General features: G+C 41.4%; 2 protein-coding genes across 4 annotated transcripts in view; both read right to left on the reverse strand.

The window, feature by feature from the left end:
• Position 1: 1 nt before the first annotated feature.
• LOC134668887 (protein cornichon homolog 4) lies at positions 2 to 522 on the reverse strand. The gene has a single exon (XM_063526376.1). The coding sequence runs from the start codon at positions 473 to 475 to the stop codon at positions 2 to 4; it is 474 nt and encodes a 157-aa protein (XP_063382446.1). The 5' UTR covers positions 476 to 522.
• A 1087-nt stretch (positions 523 to 1609) lies between these two features.
• Positions 1610 to 19693, reverse strand: part of LOC134668882 (myocardin) — a 60777-nt gene continuing 42693 nt past the window's right edge. For 2 of the 3 annotated variants that reach the window (XM_063526365.1, XM_063526364.1), the window contains exons 2-6: positions 14029 to 14263; positions 12486 to 12619; positions 8060 to 8125; positions 7591 to 7724; positions 1610 to 7005 (exon numbers count right to left, since the gene is read on the reverse strand). In XM_063526365.1, the coding sequence (XP_063382435.1) occupies positions 4885 to 7005; positions 7591 to 7724; positions 8060 to 8125; positions 12486 to 12603 (2439 nt within the window). In that variant the 5' untranslated portion in view covers positions 12604 to 12619; positions 14029 to 14263 and the 3' untranslated portion in view covers positions 1610 to 4884. Of the gene's footprint in view, positions 7006 to 7590; positions 7725 to 8059; positions 8126 to 12485; positions 12620 to 14028; positions 14264 to 16400; positions 16541 to 19693 lie in introns of those variants that run through there. The other variant, XM_063526366.1, reaches the window with a different exon arrangement.

Here is a 19693-nt window from a genome sequence, read left to right on the forward strand (position 1 = left end):
GCTATAGCTCAGTTACGATCTCGTCATCAGCGTGGCGATTCAGTGGATCGCCTTTTAGTATAGCTATTATGAAGCAGTACAGATAAATGAAGAAAAATATCAAGTAATACCCGACATAGATCATCACATCGCGCAAGTGCTTCTTCAGCTGTCCGCGGTTGTGTATTTCGGCTGGATCGTAGGCTCCGAGGTTACCTTGTGGTATAGTAAAGTATTCGTAAGTTAACCATATGAGCATAGGCAGATTTAGCAGGAATAGTAGCAGCTGCCCGTGCAGTAATAACAGAAAAGTCATGAACGAATGTCCTATATATTTTGGTAGCAGCCAATAGTTTAGTTTGTCACAACATTCTTGAGCGTTCAAGTAGTCACATTCTAAGTCAGATAGGGTAATAATAAAATAAACTAATAAAAATAATATCGCTCCACTATCAATGAGAGACAAAGAAAACAACAGAGTTTCGCCTAATATCATAACTTGTTTGGACAAATACGCTTTCAGATAAGATAATACTATGTAAAAATAATAAAAATACTCAAATTACTTTAACTTAAATTGTCACAAACTAAAGGTATGAAACTGTTCCATTTATCTTGTACACTGTAGCACTCTAGTTCCACAATTTGGTTGTAAAATACGCCAACAGCTATTTTTTCATGATATTTTCACCAAGATCGCGAACTCGGCGAACTGCCATTTTCTTCATATGTCAAAAAAAAACCACAGACTAAAGACGCCACAGACAAGCAATGATCAAGAGCAAATCAAGAGATGAATCGAAAATGACGAAACGAAACGAAACGAAATACAGTCTGGCAAACCAATTTTGCCAGTAGCTGTAGAACAAAATACTATAGTCTGTCAAGCCATTTCCGTCAGTAGGAAAAAGCGGCAAATTTAAAAAATGCGCGCGCGACAAGTTATTGTCCCATAGAAAATTTGAATTTCGCGCCTTTTTCTACTGACACACTTGTTTGATCGGCTATAATTTAATAATAGCTGTAACAGACTTCCGCACCACGACCTTGGTGCGCCACACGCACCCATAAATGAGAGCGGAAGAGATTAGGCCTCATTCGCACGACAACTTTTTCAACGCGCGTTAAAAAAGCGTTTGAATGACACAAATGGATAGCCTTGTATGTATTCACACGACAGAGCTGGCGCTTTTTATCAAGCGTTGTTGGATTTTCGACTTTAAGCCTTGGTCAGTAAGTCGAGTTTAGAGTGCAGACAGATTTAAGCGCTTTTTTAACGCGCGTTGAAAAAGCTGTCGTGCGTATGGGGGCTAAGAGCCAACAGGAGTGGTCATTCCTCCATACAAACGTACTCTTCGTTTTCCTCCGTGGTTTTTGAAGCTAGAGCAATGATTTTTTCGGGGCTCGGGTAAATCCATTCGACCCTCTCAGCAAATATCTATCCTATTTTCATAAGGTGCCATAATATGTGCACTTGTCTAGATTCTTTCAAACTAATCAAGAGAGCATTACGAGTAAAGAATATAAATAAAGTTTATGTGGGGGGAAGACACACCTAGTCCAAGCTGCACTCGTATCCAGAGTAAACTTACATTTATTAGGAAATCTCGAGGTCCTTAATAAAAGAATATTTATTTGTGTCAAAACTTTTAATGTAACATTCTTTCCTTAAGCTAGTACACAAGGCTTCAAATACAGGGCAAGGTATAAAACTTTGATTACCATAGAATCGACTCTATCACAACGTATTTATTGATTATTGGTTTTTCTATGATTTATATCTTATTTTAGAAATCGGGCTTTAAGCCCAATATTGTGTACGCTATATTAGGTACTTAAATCAATTAAAAATGATATCTAAGCTGGTTTATTGCGATAATAGGTATAATTCAAAAATAGTTCAGCATTAGTCACGGTCATAAATGTGTATACATTTTTCAAATTAATTACAATGAAATAAGGTGTAAATTTGGTGACGACCCTGACTACTTATTTCGACTTTTGCGAAAATATACCAAACCAATATAGCTACATGTAATTGATATTGTTGATTGAAGCCAATGTATAATACTTAATGTATAAATACTCGCATTACAGAGAGCTAAAGTACGCATGTTAAATTCAGCACGATTTATTTATCACTTCGGAATATAATCTAGTTAAAACAAATATTAAAACTTTCCTAAAATAATTACAACAATAACAAATATGCAGATACATAAATACTATTTATCAAAACATTAATCTCACTTAGTTTCTCGTTAAATACATTTAAACTAACTCTTAAAAGAGTGAGTATGAAAGCCATGAAACACACAAGCTTGTTAAATGTGGAAGTCGATTACGAGTACACAACAACAAATGGAAATATACGTCTACCACGCACGTTGACTCCAATCATTGGCTATACAGTGTAGGTACATTTTAGATAATGAGCAAATAGATTTTTATAAATATTTAAATCTAAAGGGTATTGTTAAAATTTACTTAGATAATGGAATATTACTTATGTTTACAGATTACTTAATAACCAAACAGCAACTTGATATTTGTACCAGCTGTTTAGCGTTGTGTTGCTTATTGGTTTGACTGGCAAAATAACTTAATTCTCTGCAGGTGATAAATACGATATTAGTGGTTGAAATTTATAGAGCCACACATACAAGTACATGGGTTGTATATGTATACGTACATCCTAAAAATTATACTTTATAAATCAATGTTACCTTACATTCTATTAGCACCAACCCTTATATGACTGCACTTCAAAATACAAGCGCTTTTAAAGTACGGTCACATATTTAAACCACCAGCTTTAATAATTCAGACCAATCTCTATATATTTATATGTGCAGAAAAAGCCCAGATTAGGTAATATAATTTGTATATAAATATAGATTATGCATGTTATATATATCACAAAGCGGAAGATGAATCTAAAATTATTTAAACAGATTGGCACAAGCGGGCAGTAACGCCACATTCGTTGTTCTAAAGGTATTCTGATAACATTATACATAAATGCAATTAATGGCAATTTACTTTCATAAAACTATGTTTCCTTTCGCTCTTGTTCTGGTTACACTAGGGTTATGACAGTAACGTAACTATATAGTTAATATAACACAAATAAATTAGTGAAGACCTCACATATCGCAATGAACACACCCGATCAAAACAAACGGTACACCATCAAATAATGAAATAAATAATTATAAATAATGCAGCCAAACAATTACACAAACAGGCGAGGGATTTGAAGAAAGAATGTACAATACCGCCTCCGCAGTTCAATCAAACAGCAACTTACTTATAATGGTTCACCTATCCTACACTTTAGACAATAATAAATTGGAATGATATATTTTCAAGAATGTAATGTTTACGTAAGAATCCTTTTAGTTAAAACAAAATGTTAAGGACAATGTTTAATTACACTCTCCAATACAATAAATTGTTATAACATTTTGATTTTCTACAGTCAGTTGCAAAAACAGCCACGCGAGCGATGTAGGCACATAATTAAATTATCTGTAACGACTCTCGTCAATAAAATATTATTAGGTACTATAGAGAAGCCATATTAAACAATGAAATTGTCGTAATCGCAACCTGTACCACGCGACCGTGAAAATCATGGCGCTTACGCGTTTAGATCGCGAGATTGACGCTCCGCTTCCATATTTTTTTCTCGGCCGGCAACAACTCATGACGGTTCTCTGTGCTGTGCCGGTTCCATACGTAGTAATAATAGTTCAATGGGCTCGTGCAGATTTTAAGCAAGACATTTTGCGAGGCTGCTTCTGAAGCTGACTTTAACTCAAAAAAAGGATTATATATGCATTACGCGAAGTTTTAAAGGAAGAAAGTGATGTTTAATAACTCTTGCCTCGGCCTGCCGTGTAATTGTCTGTACGCGCGGAGCCGGCTCCGTGCTTTAACTAAATGATTCGTATCTAACTTTGTTCCCGAGCTGGTCCCACCCATGACGATGGCTTGTCAACGTGCAATTATCAAACTCTCTCCAAATAACTTACTGTCACAAATATGCTCAGACAAATTATTGCACGAATTATTGGTTCCGCTGTTTATATTGTCGACAGAGGCTAGAGTGCAGGGGCTCTGCATGTTGCACTTCAACAAGACTGGAATGTCATACAATGTTTTGGGAAATAGCTTCACATACGACAGAGGCATCATACAGCATTTTTGTTAACTAACAGAACATGAATTTGTATATTAAATAAATAATAATTAACACGACGTGTACGTAGCAGGTGTCTCGAAGATCGACCGTCGGTGCCTCGACAGAAACATCTTTCCTAATGATAAATTTCCCTTACGTTTTAAGTCATCGGGCGGAATGCAGAAATCCACAACTATGTTGAGTATTATTACATTATACTTTCAATATATACATAAGTAGACAATGCCTATACACACTAGTAATAGTACATAGAATGGATTCGATAGGGTCGAGCGCCGAGCGATGACGGCGACGCTCAGATAACGATATAATGAATAATTAGACTATATTATCAACTAGCGGTACAAACGAGTCGCCTCAACTGTTAAGTACAAAACACCAAAGTCTACAACTAACTCTATCGATGCCAACACTATGTGTTTAAACATCACCGAACTCCTCCTATCTAGTCAATACTAAGGATCCCGATCCCGAAGGAACGGGACACCGGAGACTAGCGCGGGTCGCTACGCGGCGAATAAAATTAGCGTCACACTCCACTTCGCGACGTCACTCCGACTACTAGAGATCATAAATTTTAAACGACACCGAACGCGCATAAATTATGTTTAACGATACAATTTGAACTACCGAGTAAGGCATTCGACGACGCCCGCATTGCTAGTTAGACGGGGACACCGCAGGCAGCGCGCGGGGGGTCAGGTGGCGTCGTACTCGATGCGGTCCCACGAGTAGTGCTTGCGCGCCGGGCGCGGCGGCGGCCGCGACAGCACGGCGCCCAGCAGCGGGTCGCGCTGCGGCACGTGCCCGCGCCCGAACAGGTTGGGGATCAGCTCCGTGTCCATGTAGTCGTACGCGTCGCCGTCCACCGTCATGTTCGACCCGATGTCGATCCCGAACTCCTTCAGGTCGAACTCGCACGGCCGCTCCTGGATCATGTCCTCCTGGAAGGACGGCAGCGACAGGTCGTCCATGTCCTCGAAGCCGGCTCTCGTGTGGTCGAGGATGTCGCCGTTGGTGAGCGGGGTCATCGCCATGCGCTCGGGCGGGTCCTCGCCGATGTCCATCGCGGTCTGCGAGGTTTCGTCCGCGTGGTCCGTCTCGCCGGAGAGCAGCCCGAAGAAGTCGTCGTGGTCGCCGGACGTGGGATCGGAGCTGAAGTCCGGGTGGAAATCGTTGTTCGTCAGTAAATCCACGTTGAGTTCCGGGTCGATGTCGGCGGTGGTCGAGTCTATGTCGCAGCGGTTGCCGTTGACGGCGTGGAGATCGGCGTGGTTCATGATCTCGTTCTGGATGTCGTTGAGCTCGCGCTGCAGCTCGTCGGCGGCGAGCGAATCCCGCGTCCGGCCGTCTCCGAGAACTTCGGCCGGCGAGAACGCGTCGGCGCTGTCGCTCAAGAACTCCGTCCGCATCGGCTGGGCCTCCGCCGCGCCCACCACCGAAGGCGGGAGCTCGCCATTTTCCACAAGCAGCTCGATGACGTCGTCCATGTCCTCGTTGCGGTCGTGCAGCGTCGGGAGCGGCATCGGCGGAGGAGGCGGCGGCGGGGGCGGCGCGGCGGCGCGCTCGGGTTCGTAATGCGGCGAGGGTAATATCGCGATGGGGACCACCTTGACGCCGTTCAGGATGTAGTTGGCCGTCTTGGCGGCGGTCGGGTCGACCGCGTCGGCGGCGGCGGGCTGCGCCACGGTGAAGAGACGCACGAGGCGGTCGGGCGCGGCGTCGGCCGTGGCGAGCACGTAGCGCGGCGGCGGCGCGGCGGGCGCGGCCGGCGGCGGCGCGGCGGCGGGCGCGGCCGGCTGCTGCAGCGCGTCCAGCTGCGCGCGCAGCTGCGTCACGCACAGGTGCGCCTGGAGAAGCCTCCGGCTCTGGTCGCTGGCGGCCGCGCCGGCCGCCTCGCGCCTCACCGCTTCCAACTGCTGGCGCGACGCCTCCAGCTTCCGCTCGAGCTCCTCGATCTGTCTCCGCTGGGACTGCACGATATCCTCCGCCGGCTCCGGCTCGGAGCGCGACTCGGGCGACGCGACGGAGGCGACCGAGGCGACGGACGCCGGCGAGCGCGGGGGTTCCTCCCCCTTCTCCAGAAGGAACGGTCGCAAACGGCTGATCAGCTGCGGCTTCGGTCCGGACACGCGCAGGTTCCGTCGCTTGCATTCCGCCCGAAGGTCGGACACCTTCATGTCTTCGTACCGCGTCGGCACGTGATGCAACGTAACGTGCAGCGGCGTCGGCGGCGGCGGCGGGGGCGGGGGCGCCGAATACGCGTCCGAGGAATCCGACGCGATGGAAGCGGAAGACGGCGCCGGCGACGCCGGCATCAACTGCAGGAGCAGCTGCTGCTGTTGGAGGAGCAGCTCGTACGGCGTCTCGGTCGAGTCCGGGGGCGAAGGCGCTTTATGCGCATTCGGGGGGCCTTTGTATTCGTGGAATTTGAAGCGCGCTTTCGGCTGCTGCTGCTTATGCTTGGTCTTCTTGCGGTTTTTGTCGGCTTTGCCGGGGGCGGGGTGTTGGACGGGGGCCGGGGAGGGCGCGGGGGAGAGGAGGCAGGGCGGGGAGGGCGAGGGGGAGATGTCCTCGGGGGGCCCGCAGTAGGAGGAGGGGTGCTCGGGGCGGCCGGAGGCGCCCTCGGAGGTGGCGCGGAAGGCGAGGGTGCCGGACTTGACGGCGGTCTCGATGTCCTGCTCGGTGTGCAGGATGTTCTTCTTGATGAGCTCGAGCGGCCCGGGCCGGTGCGACAGCTGGTCGTTGAGCGCGTCCGCGAGCCGAGCCTTCTTGAGCATGCGCTGCTTCTCCGCGAGGCTCGGGTCCACATGGCTCTCCTGTAAACATATTCTAATATTAACAATAATAATAATTACGAGTCTGCTAGTAATTAGATAAAATTTATATCGAGAGATTCTAAACGCTATTTGCTTATCAAAACAAGCGTAAAACGTATCCGCATCTAATTTCCAACAGGAAGCACTTATGTAACTCGCAAATACACATAGGACCAAGAAATTAGGCAGGCGGAATACCATTCTAAGGAACTATATTTATTTATTTGTTATTTCGATAAACAATGGTAATTATTATACCTATTCCACATCCCATGTTAAAATTTGCCAAAAATCAATTTTAGGTACAGTCACCACACGGGGTTTCTTATGCCATTTAGGGCTCTTGTTAAATTGGAAATTCTATAGCGTAAGTATTGAACAACCAATTTAGCTGGGACCCTAAATGGCGCAACAATCGCGGAGCGTAATGTACATCAATTTCTTGTAAAAATGGAGAGAACTCGATCATAACCAAAACATTACATATTACCATTAGTTGTAAGATTAAAATGTGTCACTAACGAAATTGATCCATTGTTGGTCTTAAATAAATTTAATTTAACTTTTTTTATTGAAAACACTGACCTGTTCCAAAATATGCCGTCTCTCAAGTTCTTGACGATCTGGTCGTCGCTGGATTTTGGCTTTTAGCAGATCTCCAGTTTTTGCTCTCTCTAGTTGCTTCGACTGTTCGAAGTAAGCGGGTGGCGTCTTAAGTGCTGTAAAAGAACAACAATAGTTGTTTGATTTATCCAGAATACACGAAATTCTCTTCTTTTTATCTTTGATGTGTATCACTTGATATGTTCTCGCCAGTGGAGGCAGATCGATTGAACTTAAAATATAAGGGACAAAACACCAATTTTCCTCAAAAATAGCAGAAGGCCCTTTCGTTTTTATTTTCATAACTATCGTCATTCAAGTTTCATTTAATTCAATAATAACATTTGCTACACATCGTACTGAGATAACTATATAAAGCAATAAACATAACTTTGACTACGTGTTGTTTACGTTCACAATCTTAAATAAAGTACGCAAGCTAAGTACTTACGAGGCATGATCCCCTGCGCCACCAGCTGGTTTATGGGTCTCCTCATCATCAGCTTCACCTTCAATGCTGAAATTACAAGCATAGGTTACACTTACAAATAATTTCAATAAAACACATAAAACGCACATGTTAGGGACAATGCCAAGGGCATACTACATTCTGGGAGCAATTATTTCCTTAATGATTTAATTGAAAATAACTGAGTCGGTTTTCCGCCTTATATTCCTACCATCATCGTTTATTTCTTTTTTTATTGATGCTACCAATGTTAGCTTTTCGGTATGATATGTTTAAAAATATAGATGGTCAAGCAGATCTTGTCAGTAGAATAAGTTTTTGGCAAAAATTTCATTTTTGGTACAAGCTTTTATCGCCGACTGTACTTTTTTTCCACAGGCGACTAATGCTCATCGAGACAATTCTAAAAACCCCAAACACAATTAGGTTTTGTTGTTTTATCACAGAGTTCCTATGGCCACCTTCGGTCTCCATCATCAAATTAGCTCGATGACACCATAATATTGCATTGTCACCCGACTTACGCATGTATGCAAAATTTCAGCTCAATCGGAAACCGGGAAGTGGATCAAATTTAACTTGCAAGATTTGATTACAGACAGACAGACAGACAGACAGACAGACAGACAGACAGACAGACAGACAGACAACGGTCAGGTGAAACTAAATAAAAGCTTGTGAAAGGCGGCAAATTTGAAAAATGTAGGCGCGAAGGGTTATCGTCTCATAGAAAATTTGAATTTCGCGCCTTTTTTTTTACTGACAAGATTTGCTTGACCATTTATAACTGAATCGGTTTTCCGCCTTGCGTTGTTATTATCTACTCTACACTGATGCACCTCCGAAACACACGCAGGAGTGTGAATGAGACTGTGCTGTCGTAAATAGCGAGATCCAGCTCGCGCACACGCGGATCCGTATCCATTGTGAATACCGCTTTAATATCCTATCAACAACACTGTATTCTTTTTTTATTTATGTTACCGGTGTCAACTTTTCGATTAGAATGCAGACGACATCGACAGTGTACGATTACCTTTTGCATACAACTATTGTGTATTCATATGGATTCATATGCCGGACCACTAGAGATGGGTAGTGAGTAAATACTCACGGATAAATACCGAGTAAATACTCAGTATTTACTCAATTTACCCGTATTTACTCGTTTATACCCAAATTGGTGGGTATAAACTATTTAGAGTGCTGAAAGGGGCATATAAATTTGAAATATAGGTATATTTTGTAAGCCGCTACTGGATTACGTACTCAAAATTGTGAGAAATGTATTTTTAAGAGGGGCACTCCATACATGTAACTAATTGTCACAAAAAAAAAATCTCAGAAACCACCAACATTTTGCACATCATTAAATGGGTCTTTAAAAATAACTGGAATGTTTCTAAGAACATTTTTGGATAAATTGAATATTTTTGGAAAAAAACCCTTTCGAAAGGCCAAAATAATGTTTCCCTCTCTATAACTTTAGAACCAAAGTTCAGAAAAAATATGAAAACATATCGGGAGATTAGCCGCATAATAGAGTACAAAAAGCAATATTTTGAACATCATCGGTTGAGCCATTTTTGAGTTTTCTTTAAAAAACCCTTAATAAAAGGTCGTAAGTGCCGCGTAAACACGCACTTTTGCGCGACATGCACTTATCTAGAACATCGGTAGAATTTAAGTACTCATATTTTTAAAGTAAATACCTTCTTATTTAAAACATAATTGTTAACAAAATTTTCCTCTCACTAATAATTACCTTTTTTTCCTAAATTAAGCGTCCTCTATGCTTTTTATTTTAAAGATATTGTTAATACACGTTAGCACTCTTCAACAAAAGACAATTTTGTTCTTTAATCTCACTTTTTGAATATTTTATAAGCAATCGTTTTTACCCACCTAAATGAGTAAATACGGGTATTTATCGGGTGCTTTGAGTAAATACCGAGTAAATACTCAGTATTTACTCACCCCTACCCATCTCTACGGACCACAGTTTATGACGCCCGGGGTTAAAAAGTATGTTTTGTAAATACAAGGAACCGTGCAAACGGAGACTGTGCGCACATTTCAAGTTCGTTATCTATCTTCATCGCTTTTGACTTTAGTAAATAGCAACAGAAAATTAACTAGCGATCATCATCAGATTCATCTTTGGTTATGTGGGTCAGGTGGTATTTTTTTTATTTAAGGTAATTTTCAATAAATATAATAGTGGGGTGCCACATATATGTAGCACATATATGTGGCACCCCACTCATTTTACTTTTTATTGAAAATTACCTTAAATAAAAAATAAGAAGTGGTGCAAGTATACTTGCATAGCCACTTCTTAGGTATTTCGCCATGTGCGATACAACTGACGGAAATCGGGGTTTAAATACATAGTTTATTAAAACCCCCTATTTTCTACCTCAACTGGCAAATTAAGGTACTTAATTCTTCTCGTGGCAAATACGAAATGCTAGGTGTCTTTTATATGTATAGGTCAGCAGAAACGCGTCACGCGTCATTCACCCTTTTGCTATGCGTTCGGGAACTCCTCTAAGTGGTTATAATATGTATCGACACGTGTTTATGACGCCAGGTAGTTTGACGTAGAGGTAAATATAAGAGTGTACGTGATCGATACGTCGCGATGTATTACGATTCATCGATTCCATTCGGGTGTAGGCGCGTTGTTTGCGTGTATAGACAAGCAAGACGGGCGGACAACGCTGGCCGCCGGCCAAAGTAAACAGTGCACAAGGAAACTAGTGTTATGCCGCGACCGTATTACAGACGAAACATTCACTACCACTGGGCCGAATATTGTGGGTTACTGGGCGCCGCCATAACCAGAACGGTTTTAACATGAACTTACTTTAGGCGCATTAATTAATTTAAAGAGGATTGTTACCATATAAAATTATCACATATTGCATCCCGGGATGAGGTTAGGTATAATTTATTTTCTATTATTTGCTTTTCAACTCCACGTTTGGGACGTTTGTCATTTGACGTTTGTCGTTGATTACGTATTTCAATGCCATCGGAATGACGTAAAAGCAGTGGGCCCACTCAGCGGTAAAAATATCATTAGGTACGTTAACTCTATCCTAATTTTAATAGAAGAGGTTTCGAGATACGAAGTCCTACACTCCTAGCGATCTAATTTTGAATTCCTTGAACAGTTTATCCGGAAAACAACAATCTTACTTTGATCGTCGTTTGGTAGATGATGTTGAACTTCGGTCTTACAGCGATTTTATCTGCCGATCGTAAAAACGTTCATTTATTTTATGAAGACACGGGTACATGTTTTGTTTTTGCCGTTTGTGTTGACAGCGTCTGACATGTGATTCGCACGGCTGCTCAATTCACAAAACATTTTATCTCGTCTGTTCGTTCGTTTCTAGCATATCTGGATCTCGAGATCCCGAGGATCAGAGATCAGACTTAGACTGGTTCGCTTTAGGGTGATTTGTTCCGTTGTCGTGAATCGCACCCCGACGCAGACGGCACAACACAACAACCGGATGTGTTGACACCGTCGGCATTCTAATGCGGCCGTGGACACCAGCCATTGATCGAAGATAACACCTTTATAGTTGTTGAACTTCCAGGCGCACGGAATCATCTTGATTAACCCTTAACCTTAATATAATAAACCTTAAGATATTACGCACACAAGGTAATAAACATTAGGATAAATGCCTAATGCATTCTGTGACAGTCTTATTGCGGACGTTATTATTATAAGGATTCATCGCGCTTCGAGGAAAACTTCCTTATAATAAGTTCACTGACCGGAATTAAAAATATTATTCAATTGATGATATCATTACGTCCCGTATTATCATTGGAAGAACTCGAAGTCTGGCAGTTGACTAGCCACGTGGCGTTTTAGTTGGTCTTTGATCAGTCTGACTTTGTTTCGGTCTAGGGCAAATAAATCATTTGTCAGCGACAAATGATAGTTTAATCTTAATCATCAATCTTTTATCATACAGTTCATTGGCAAACCAACTATTTTACCATCAAACTTCTACGTAAAATTCACGCTTCAACGCTTAAGATGCGTCCTGTGCTGTTTATCAAAAGCTTGAAACTTGTAATACAAGTGGAAGTCCCTTTCTTAACAAAAGCTGTCAAAAAGGGACGTCCACCTGTGTTACAAGTTACAAGCTTTTGATAAACGGACCCCTTATCAGTCTTATCTGACAAACGCGACACACATGCGCCTATTTACAAAGGCCCTGCATTACGTAGTTATAACTCTCGAACAGTGCGTTAGTTCTGGATGCACCTTTAGACCCTGTGTTCAAACGGCGGGTAAGTTAGTGATACTCTGGCCTAAGGGTCATGAAGGCATACAATCTTACGAGGGCAATAAAACTAATAATTGAATGTGTATACTTACATTCCTTATGTTTGCCCATGGCTGGCTGCAGCGGGCTGTCGTCCACGACCACCTTCGGCGGCGACACGCGCGGCGGCGAGCTTGCCGGCTCGCCGCCGCCCGCCTGGCGGCTAGCCATTTCCTCTGCGCCCGAACTGTAACAAACAATATAGGTATTGTTAATGACTCCCCACAAATAGTTTACAGGGCCTAAAAGGTATGCATCCAAGGTCACCAGTATGGAAAAAAACAAGGCCGTGTCGCTGATAGTTTAAAAGGATGAGTTCTTACTAAAAAGCGGTTACTTCGATCTCGAAATAAAAGTAACGAAAGACAAAAGGATACATGTCGTGTTTTGTAAAATTCTTTCAAAGAATTCAAATTAAAGAACAAATTTCATAATTAAACTCGTCTGGTAAAAGTGGTATATTGTGGAAGTGACACATTACTGTGGTACTTTATTTCGATATCGAATACATCAATTAAGATACCTAAATCAAACTTTGAGAAATCATGCAAATATTTGCACAACTCTTTACGATTACTCTACATAGTCTATTACATAAATAAATTATGTGGATTGGAATACTGCGGGCGCAGCACGGTTCCATTTTTATCGACTATCACTATGCGCGTCCCTTTCGCACTTACATACTTGTTAGAACGTGACAGGTATGGTGACAAGGGATAAAAACGCCACCGTGCCACGCCGCCTGGTCACGCGATCGATGCGTATGAAAATGATTGCAATAAACAATAACGAGTTTGGTTTTCCCGAGTCAGTTCAAGTGATTCATGTCGATAAATAACATGATATTGTTATCCCTAAAACGCTTATGATATGTGTCGAATGATATGAATGTTGCTGACATAGCTTGAGTGAGGATACTTGAAGGGAAATCTCGCTCTCCCTCTTTAGAAATCTTACGTTTTATGTTATAAAAATATTAAAATTTTTGGAGGTGGCCAAACTAAAAGCTTAGGCCTATTGAGAACATCGAAAATCGAAATCTCTCTAGCACATTCAAGCGACAGAGAGGCAGATACGGAAAAAAAATGTTTATCGTTGTTATTGCGGTAGGTTCTCGAGGAAGCGCAACTCCGTTGCATTGAAACGTACACGTGAACTTAAGCTACATTTTGCAGCAAAATTGCTAAGTATGAAGCTTTAATACCACTGCCTGAAGAAAAATCAGGGTTACAACATCAGCAAACAAAATACTGAAGTCGTATAAATCGCTTCTAGTGTAATTAGTTGAAGTCGTTAGACCCAATGTAGAGTCGAATTAAAGCAAATGAGTTTCGCAATACCAAGGAGGCTGTTTTGCTATACCGTGCCCCTAGATAAAAATTCGCTAGTAACAAAGCTAGACCGCCCTGCCTTTCATTTTCATACGGACACCGTGGGGTTTGCAAAAGTACAAAGTTAACGTTAAGGGGGTTATTCCCACTATTTAGTTACCACCAAGTTCTTACCAGTGGTAACTACTGGGATTTTTTTTCCCACCTTTAACCAGCGGAAATAACCCGTTTAGGGGGACAATCGATTACGCGGTGGCTGTACCTGAAGGTGTCGTCGTTCGGCGATGTGGCGGGCGTGCCCGGCGAGGTGGGGGTGGTGGAGGCGGGCGAGGCAGGCGAGGCGGCGCGGCTGCGCTCGCGTCGGTGCTGCGGCTTGAACCACTCGGGGTAGATGGCGCTCAGCGTTTCCACGAGGTCGTGGTCCAGCGTGACGCGCCACGACGCGCGCCCCTCCGGGCCCTCGGAGCCGCCGCCTCCGCCGCACGACGATCGGCTCTCTGGATAACAGATAACATTTTGTTAACGTACATTCGCTTTTATAAGTATGTACTCACTGTATGTATTAGCCACCCGGTAACAAGTTTTGGTTTCCAAATAAATGAACCGCAAAATACAGTCGAGTTGCAGTAGCTGTATGAGCTCTCTGCGATTTGCAATTTGTTAAAATTTGCAGTCTCTTATTCTTTATTTTAAGTACATAATTAACAAATCGAATTTTGTCGTTTAGGGTAACTAAAGAAATTAACCCCAAAGTATTATGGATGTATGAAAATAGTTAAAATGAAAAGCAAACATAAGGAAAAACAGCGATAAGTCTGAGACTTATGTTTAAATTAGAAACCATAAATAATATTCATACAGATAATAAATAATTAACAGTTTTGATTTCAATTAACATCAGAGTTTACCGCACTTTAGTCAATTATTACTAAAAAAAAATAAACAAATTAAAATAACTGAACGCTGTCACAACTGAAACGTGCGTGGTAGTGACATCGGAATTGCGTACGGCTCAATACACTGGGTGCGGTTGGGCGGGGTAGACTCATGGCCACACTCGCGACCCAATGACTTCTGATCTATTTATTAGTTCCGTTAAAAACTATTCATGCGTGTAATCTGACAAAAAAAGGATAATAAATAATCGTTTGTGGTTTATTGTCGTGGACGTCGCAGTCTATTTTTGAATAAGTATCTCGCTAACGATGTATATAACAATGAAAGAAATACAAGGGCTTAGTAACTCGTGACGCACACAACATTATTTTACTGTGGATAATATCGTTTAACACTTTGAATCCAAAGCAAAAGTATCTTCCGAGGGGAACCCGGGATCTTATAGGCACCCGGGGTATTATGGTCTCCCATTGTCCTGTCCACACTAGCCCGCACACGCCGTAGGCAATAGCTTGGACGGGCGCCTATCGCTTTTAAGAGCATACATTGCCTAACAAAGAAAATTAAAACGCTTCATTTGTTTGATTAACGTAATAAAAAGAAATCAATCAAGAGGAAAACTTTCAGCTTTTTTTGAAATTCAGTCAAAACTTGGCTCAAAATATTCTAAATTTGCAATTGGCTTTCAACACTGACATATTCTACTAATTTGCATTTCTATAGGTATCCTCTATTTCTTAACGACATTAGCGTCAAAGCACAATAACATACGAGGCAATTTATATAAATTATGGCATATTCACATTATGACGTTAGTTTGCCCCATCATGTATATATCTCCGAAAAAAGATGGCAGAATTACGCAATGTTTAAAACTCGCTATAAAGCTGGAAATACGATGCGGAATAAATAAAACATCTGTCGGCATACGCGATGTATAAAAGTAAAAGTTACGTAAACAGGTGCAGACTTCCAAAATGTGGAATATTATTATATTGTACATTTTTGAAAGGCAAATATTTTTGCCTTGTTTGTTTAATAGAGCATTTATGTTGGCGTCGCTAAGGAATCTCCGAATTTGGTTATATTTTCACGTTTTTTTTTCCAAGATACTATTACAATCCTAATGTAATTACAGACAAGTTACACTAAAGAAAACCTGTCACCATCACACCAACAGTAGTTCCTGAAATTGAAGATTTTTATTTTCTACTGCGGCATTGTCAGTAGGTATTGATTTAATGAAACAGTTAATGCTCTGTCAGGAGATATGCAAGAAATGCGATCAATAAATTATCGATATCAAACCTATTACTCGTACCTACAACTTTCTACTGTCTAAATACAACATTCCAACAAAATTTGTAGTAAAAATAAATATGTAACTTATGCATGTATTTTACTTTGACCCTGTATTGTATACCTATAGTAGAAAAGATGTTCAAACATAGCCTAAACTTTCAATTAGCTACTATGATGTAAATGCCTGTTTTATATCTGTGTATATCATAATATCGTATTGTAAACAAACTCGCGCACGTGCGTACGACTGACTCATTACAAACTTTGAAACGAATTATGGCGGAGCACGTACATAATGTTGCAGATTTCATGAAAAAGTTCCTATAGCGAACATCATAACTAACAGTGATCGTGAACTTTTCAGAACGGCGCTAAGAATCATAAATCATTAACAATTTACGCTTTTCAAAAACATATCATAGAAACTGTACTCACACATTTGTATTTTTAATATCAGCACACTTTATTAAGCCAATAATTCATTGTTTCTTGTTGTTTTAAAAAATATTTTAATGTCACTTAGTGTAGGTAGATTTGTTATTTTTGCCACCGCTACTGCAACGTGGAACTGTCAACAAGGTAATGATTCGTATCATTTCTACGCTTCCCACGCGATTTTATTATGTTAATGTGTCATATTGAGATAAATTAAAACCGGTCGGTCTGTGACTAAAAAAACAATTAATACGAAAGAGTTTCAAGTGGCTCTTTTGATTTGACATGTCGTATCCTGACCAAACGTCTCCGAATGAATGGGGCCGCTAATAAAGTGTCCCAACACAAAATCATAACTCAAAACATGACTTTTGAATTAGCTAACCTTAAATTTAGTTTATAAAGTAGATCAAGGTTTACATTTTGTGTGAAGTCGGGTCGCAGTTGCGCCTAAGTAGCGGAATATCACCGGGAGGATAAAATAAAGTCGGTAACTTGGTCGCATGCGCCTCACGTCAATCAAGATGTCAGTCAGCGACGTCGCAAGCGCCGCTATTTGATTTTTAAAGATTTCTTTAGTTTCACCAAATCACCACAATTCATGCCAACGTATGCGTACTAAAACAATTGCTTGTACTAAAACAATCACGACGAGGCAATCGGATTACTAAAGGATAGGTACCTAGTTGTTTATGCAATATGTTGATGTCATTAGGTAAACAGAACGACAAAATCAACGCTTTCATATTCACTTACAATTTTATTTTTTATTCTATGAGATTTAATGTTTATATTAAAACCAGAGACTGTGGACTGCGGCAATCCATTATAGTCCAATTTATAAAAATATAGACCGGTATGAATAAACGTCAGACAAGCGCTTATTTATTTGCTTAAACTTTACAAGATTTTCACAAGAATCCATTGAGGTCTTGCAGTAAAAGTAAATAAAACCACGGTAATCGAATTAATGACTAATAATTACCAAAGAATAATTATCTGGACAAAAATAGATGTCAGGTAAACGGAATATGGTATACATAACTGTCGAAGGAAACAATTATTTGCAGTAACCTTTTTACGCATTAATTGGCCGCCCGTGACTTTTACTGATCGACTTTACTTGATCTGTTTGTCTCATTATGACAGCTGATGTAAGAGCTCCGAAGGTCCGCGTGACGGAGGCTATGAGGGTGACGTCAGGCTGTGCACACGGTCCTACCGATATTGCGTGGGCGCAGGGCGCAGGCACCTGCTCAACCCACGTACGGCTTGATCCTGGAGACTCATGATCTTACTCAATGATTTTGATAACAACAAGTTATGCCATATTGTTAACTGACAAAAATCGTAAACCTAGCAACCTTTAGCTGAGCCCTGAGCTTTAACCTAGCAAAACTTCGGTGACGAATGCATACGACACGCGATGACGTCATAGACAGCGGTACGCTATTAAGTTTTTGTCCAGTCAAACAAAAATAGGACAAATTAGTATCTCACAGGTGATAATTTAGCGTGAGCTTCCTAGAATTTAGGTCGTGCCCAGTTGTGCCATGTATCAGATGCCCGGTTTCATTAAGGCGTCTATTCCAAGACAAACAAACAGCATTTTCTCTATAGTACTAAGCTAAATATGATTTGTTGGACGAATCTCGGAAACGGTCGGCGACGGCGACAGAGGAGTGACCCCGATTTGTTGCCGCGCCTGAGGGCCTACCGCGAACCACGTTCGACGTGTTGCCTCCCTGTCACACTTACGTACTAATTTACAAGTGCGACAGAGAGGCAACACGTCGAACGTGGTTCGCGGTAGGCCATCTGCTGTAGCGACGGGAGCACGTTCGCAATGTAAAACATCTAGCTAGACTACTGGTCGCCTCCTTGTGATTAGACGAAGCTCTGTCAGGCATGCTTGTCCATGAGTAGAAGATTATCAGCATATGATAAGATTGTATGCGGTGATAGCTATAGGTAGGAGAACGAGCATAAAATAATACACATGTTTGACGTGTTCTCCATTTGCAGGGTTTGAGAAGGGTTTGTATGATTTTGTGTAAATGTTATTTGTGAAAAACAAAGCATTAGCAGATTCCGGGCAAACTGTTGAGAGATTGGAAGGCAACACACGAACCGATGACGGAAGCCGATATAAACTAAGTTTAGAAGACGCCCTTGTCTGGGCCCTAGCGAGGTTATCGGATTAGGACGAGCGCCCGTCACTGACTCATTGTTTGACTGAGATTGAACCGAAACACATTTCAGCAAAAATCAACAAACACTGTTATGTTTATATTCAAATGGACCATAAAACGATGTTTGATTAATCGCAAACTTTAAATTGTGGCATCATCTTTCGAAAACGAATGAATTTTAAGAGCGGTTAAATAAATAATTACACTTATAATCTTATGTAAACAACATGGTCAGGTTTACTAAAAAATGTAAAATCTTAAGTGGATTGCAAATGGCGCCACCAATCGCCTGCAACTAGCAGCACTGACGTGACGTCTGTAAAAATATTGCTCTGAGTAATACGTCCGGCGATAATTGACGAAATTGTTGACAAGAATATGAATTGCTATCTAAGTAAATTACGACCGGTCTGGCCTAGTGGGTAGTGACCCTGCCTGCGAAGCCGATGGTCCTGGGTTCGAATCCCAGTAAGGGCATTTATTTGTATGATGATACAGATATTTGTTCCTGAGTCATGGGTGTTTTCTATGTATTTAAGTATTTGTATATTATGTATATCGTTGTCTGAGTACCCACAACACAAGCCTTCTTGAGCTTACTGTGGGACTTAGTCAATCTGTGTAAGAATGTCGTATAATATTTATTTATTTAATATTTAAGTAAATACACAATATAGGAAACATGCCTAATTAATAGTCGACAATGTATCGAAGGTAACGTGGCATACTATAAACGTACCTACTTCTAACCGAACCCCTCTCTTATGAGCCTAGCCACCTTGAACTTAGTGTACTGACGTACTTACCATCTTGCCCGGTGCTACAACATGCTCACCATGCAAATAGTCCAAAGACTAACAAATCTACACGCAGTCTGTTTGCAATTCGATAATTAGGGGTCAGCAAACCGCAAGGATAACTGGGGCTTTCGAGTCGCTACCACGGTTATTCTAGCTATATTAAAATTACCTAATATAATAGGTAAGGGGCTATTCATAAATTCGTCATTTCAAATTAGGGGGGGAGGTCTGGACATCGGATGATGACGTAGGAGGAAACGGGGTCATTCGAAGCATGATTTTTTGGGTGATTTTAGGGGGG

The sequence above is a fragment of the Cydia fagiglandana genome, chromosome 11 (genome assembly GCF_963556715.1).
Source record: "Cydia fagiglandana chromosome 11, ilCydFagi1.1, whole genome shotgun sequence".
NCBI classification, from domain to species: Eukaryota; Metazoa; Arthropoda; class Insecta; order Lepidoptera; family Tortricidae; genus Cydia; species Cydia fagiglandana.

Coding starts and splice junctions, on each gene's coding strand:
- LOC134668887 (XM_063526376.1), bottom strand. CDS start 475: ATGATATTAGGCGAAACTCTGTTGTTTTCTTTGTCTCTCATTGATAGT.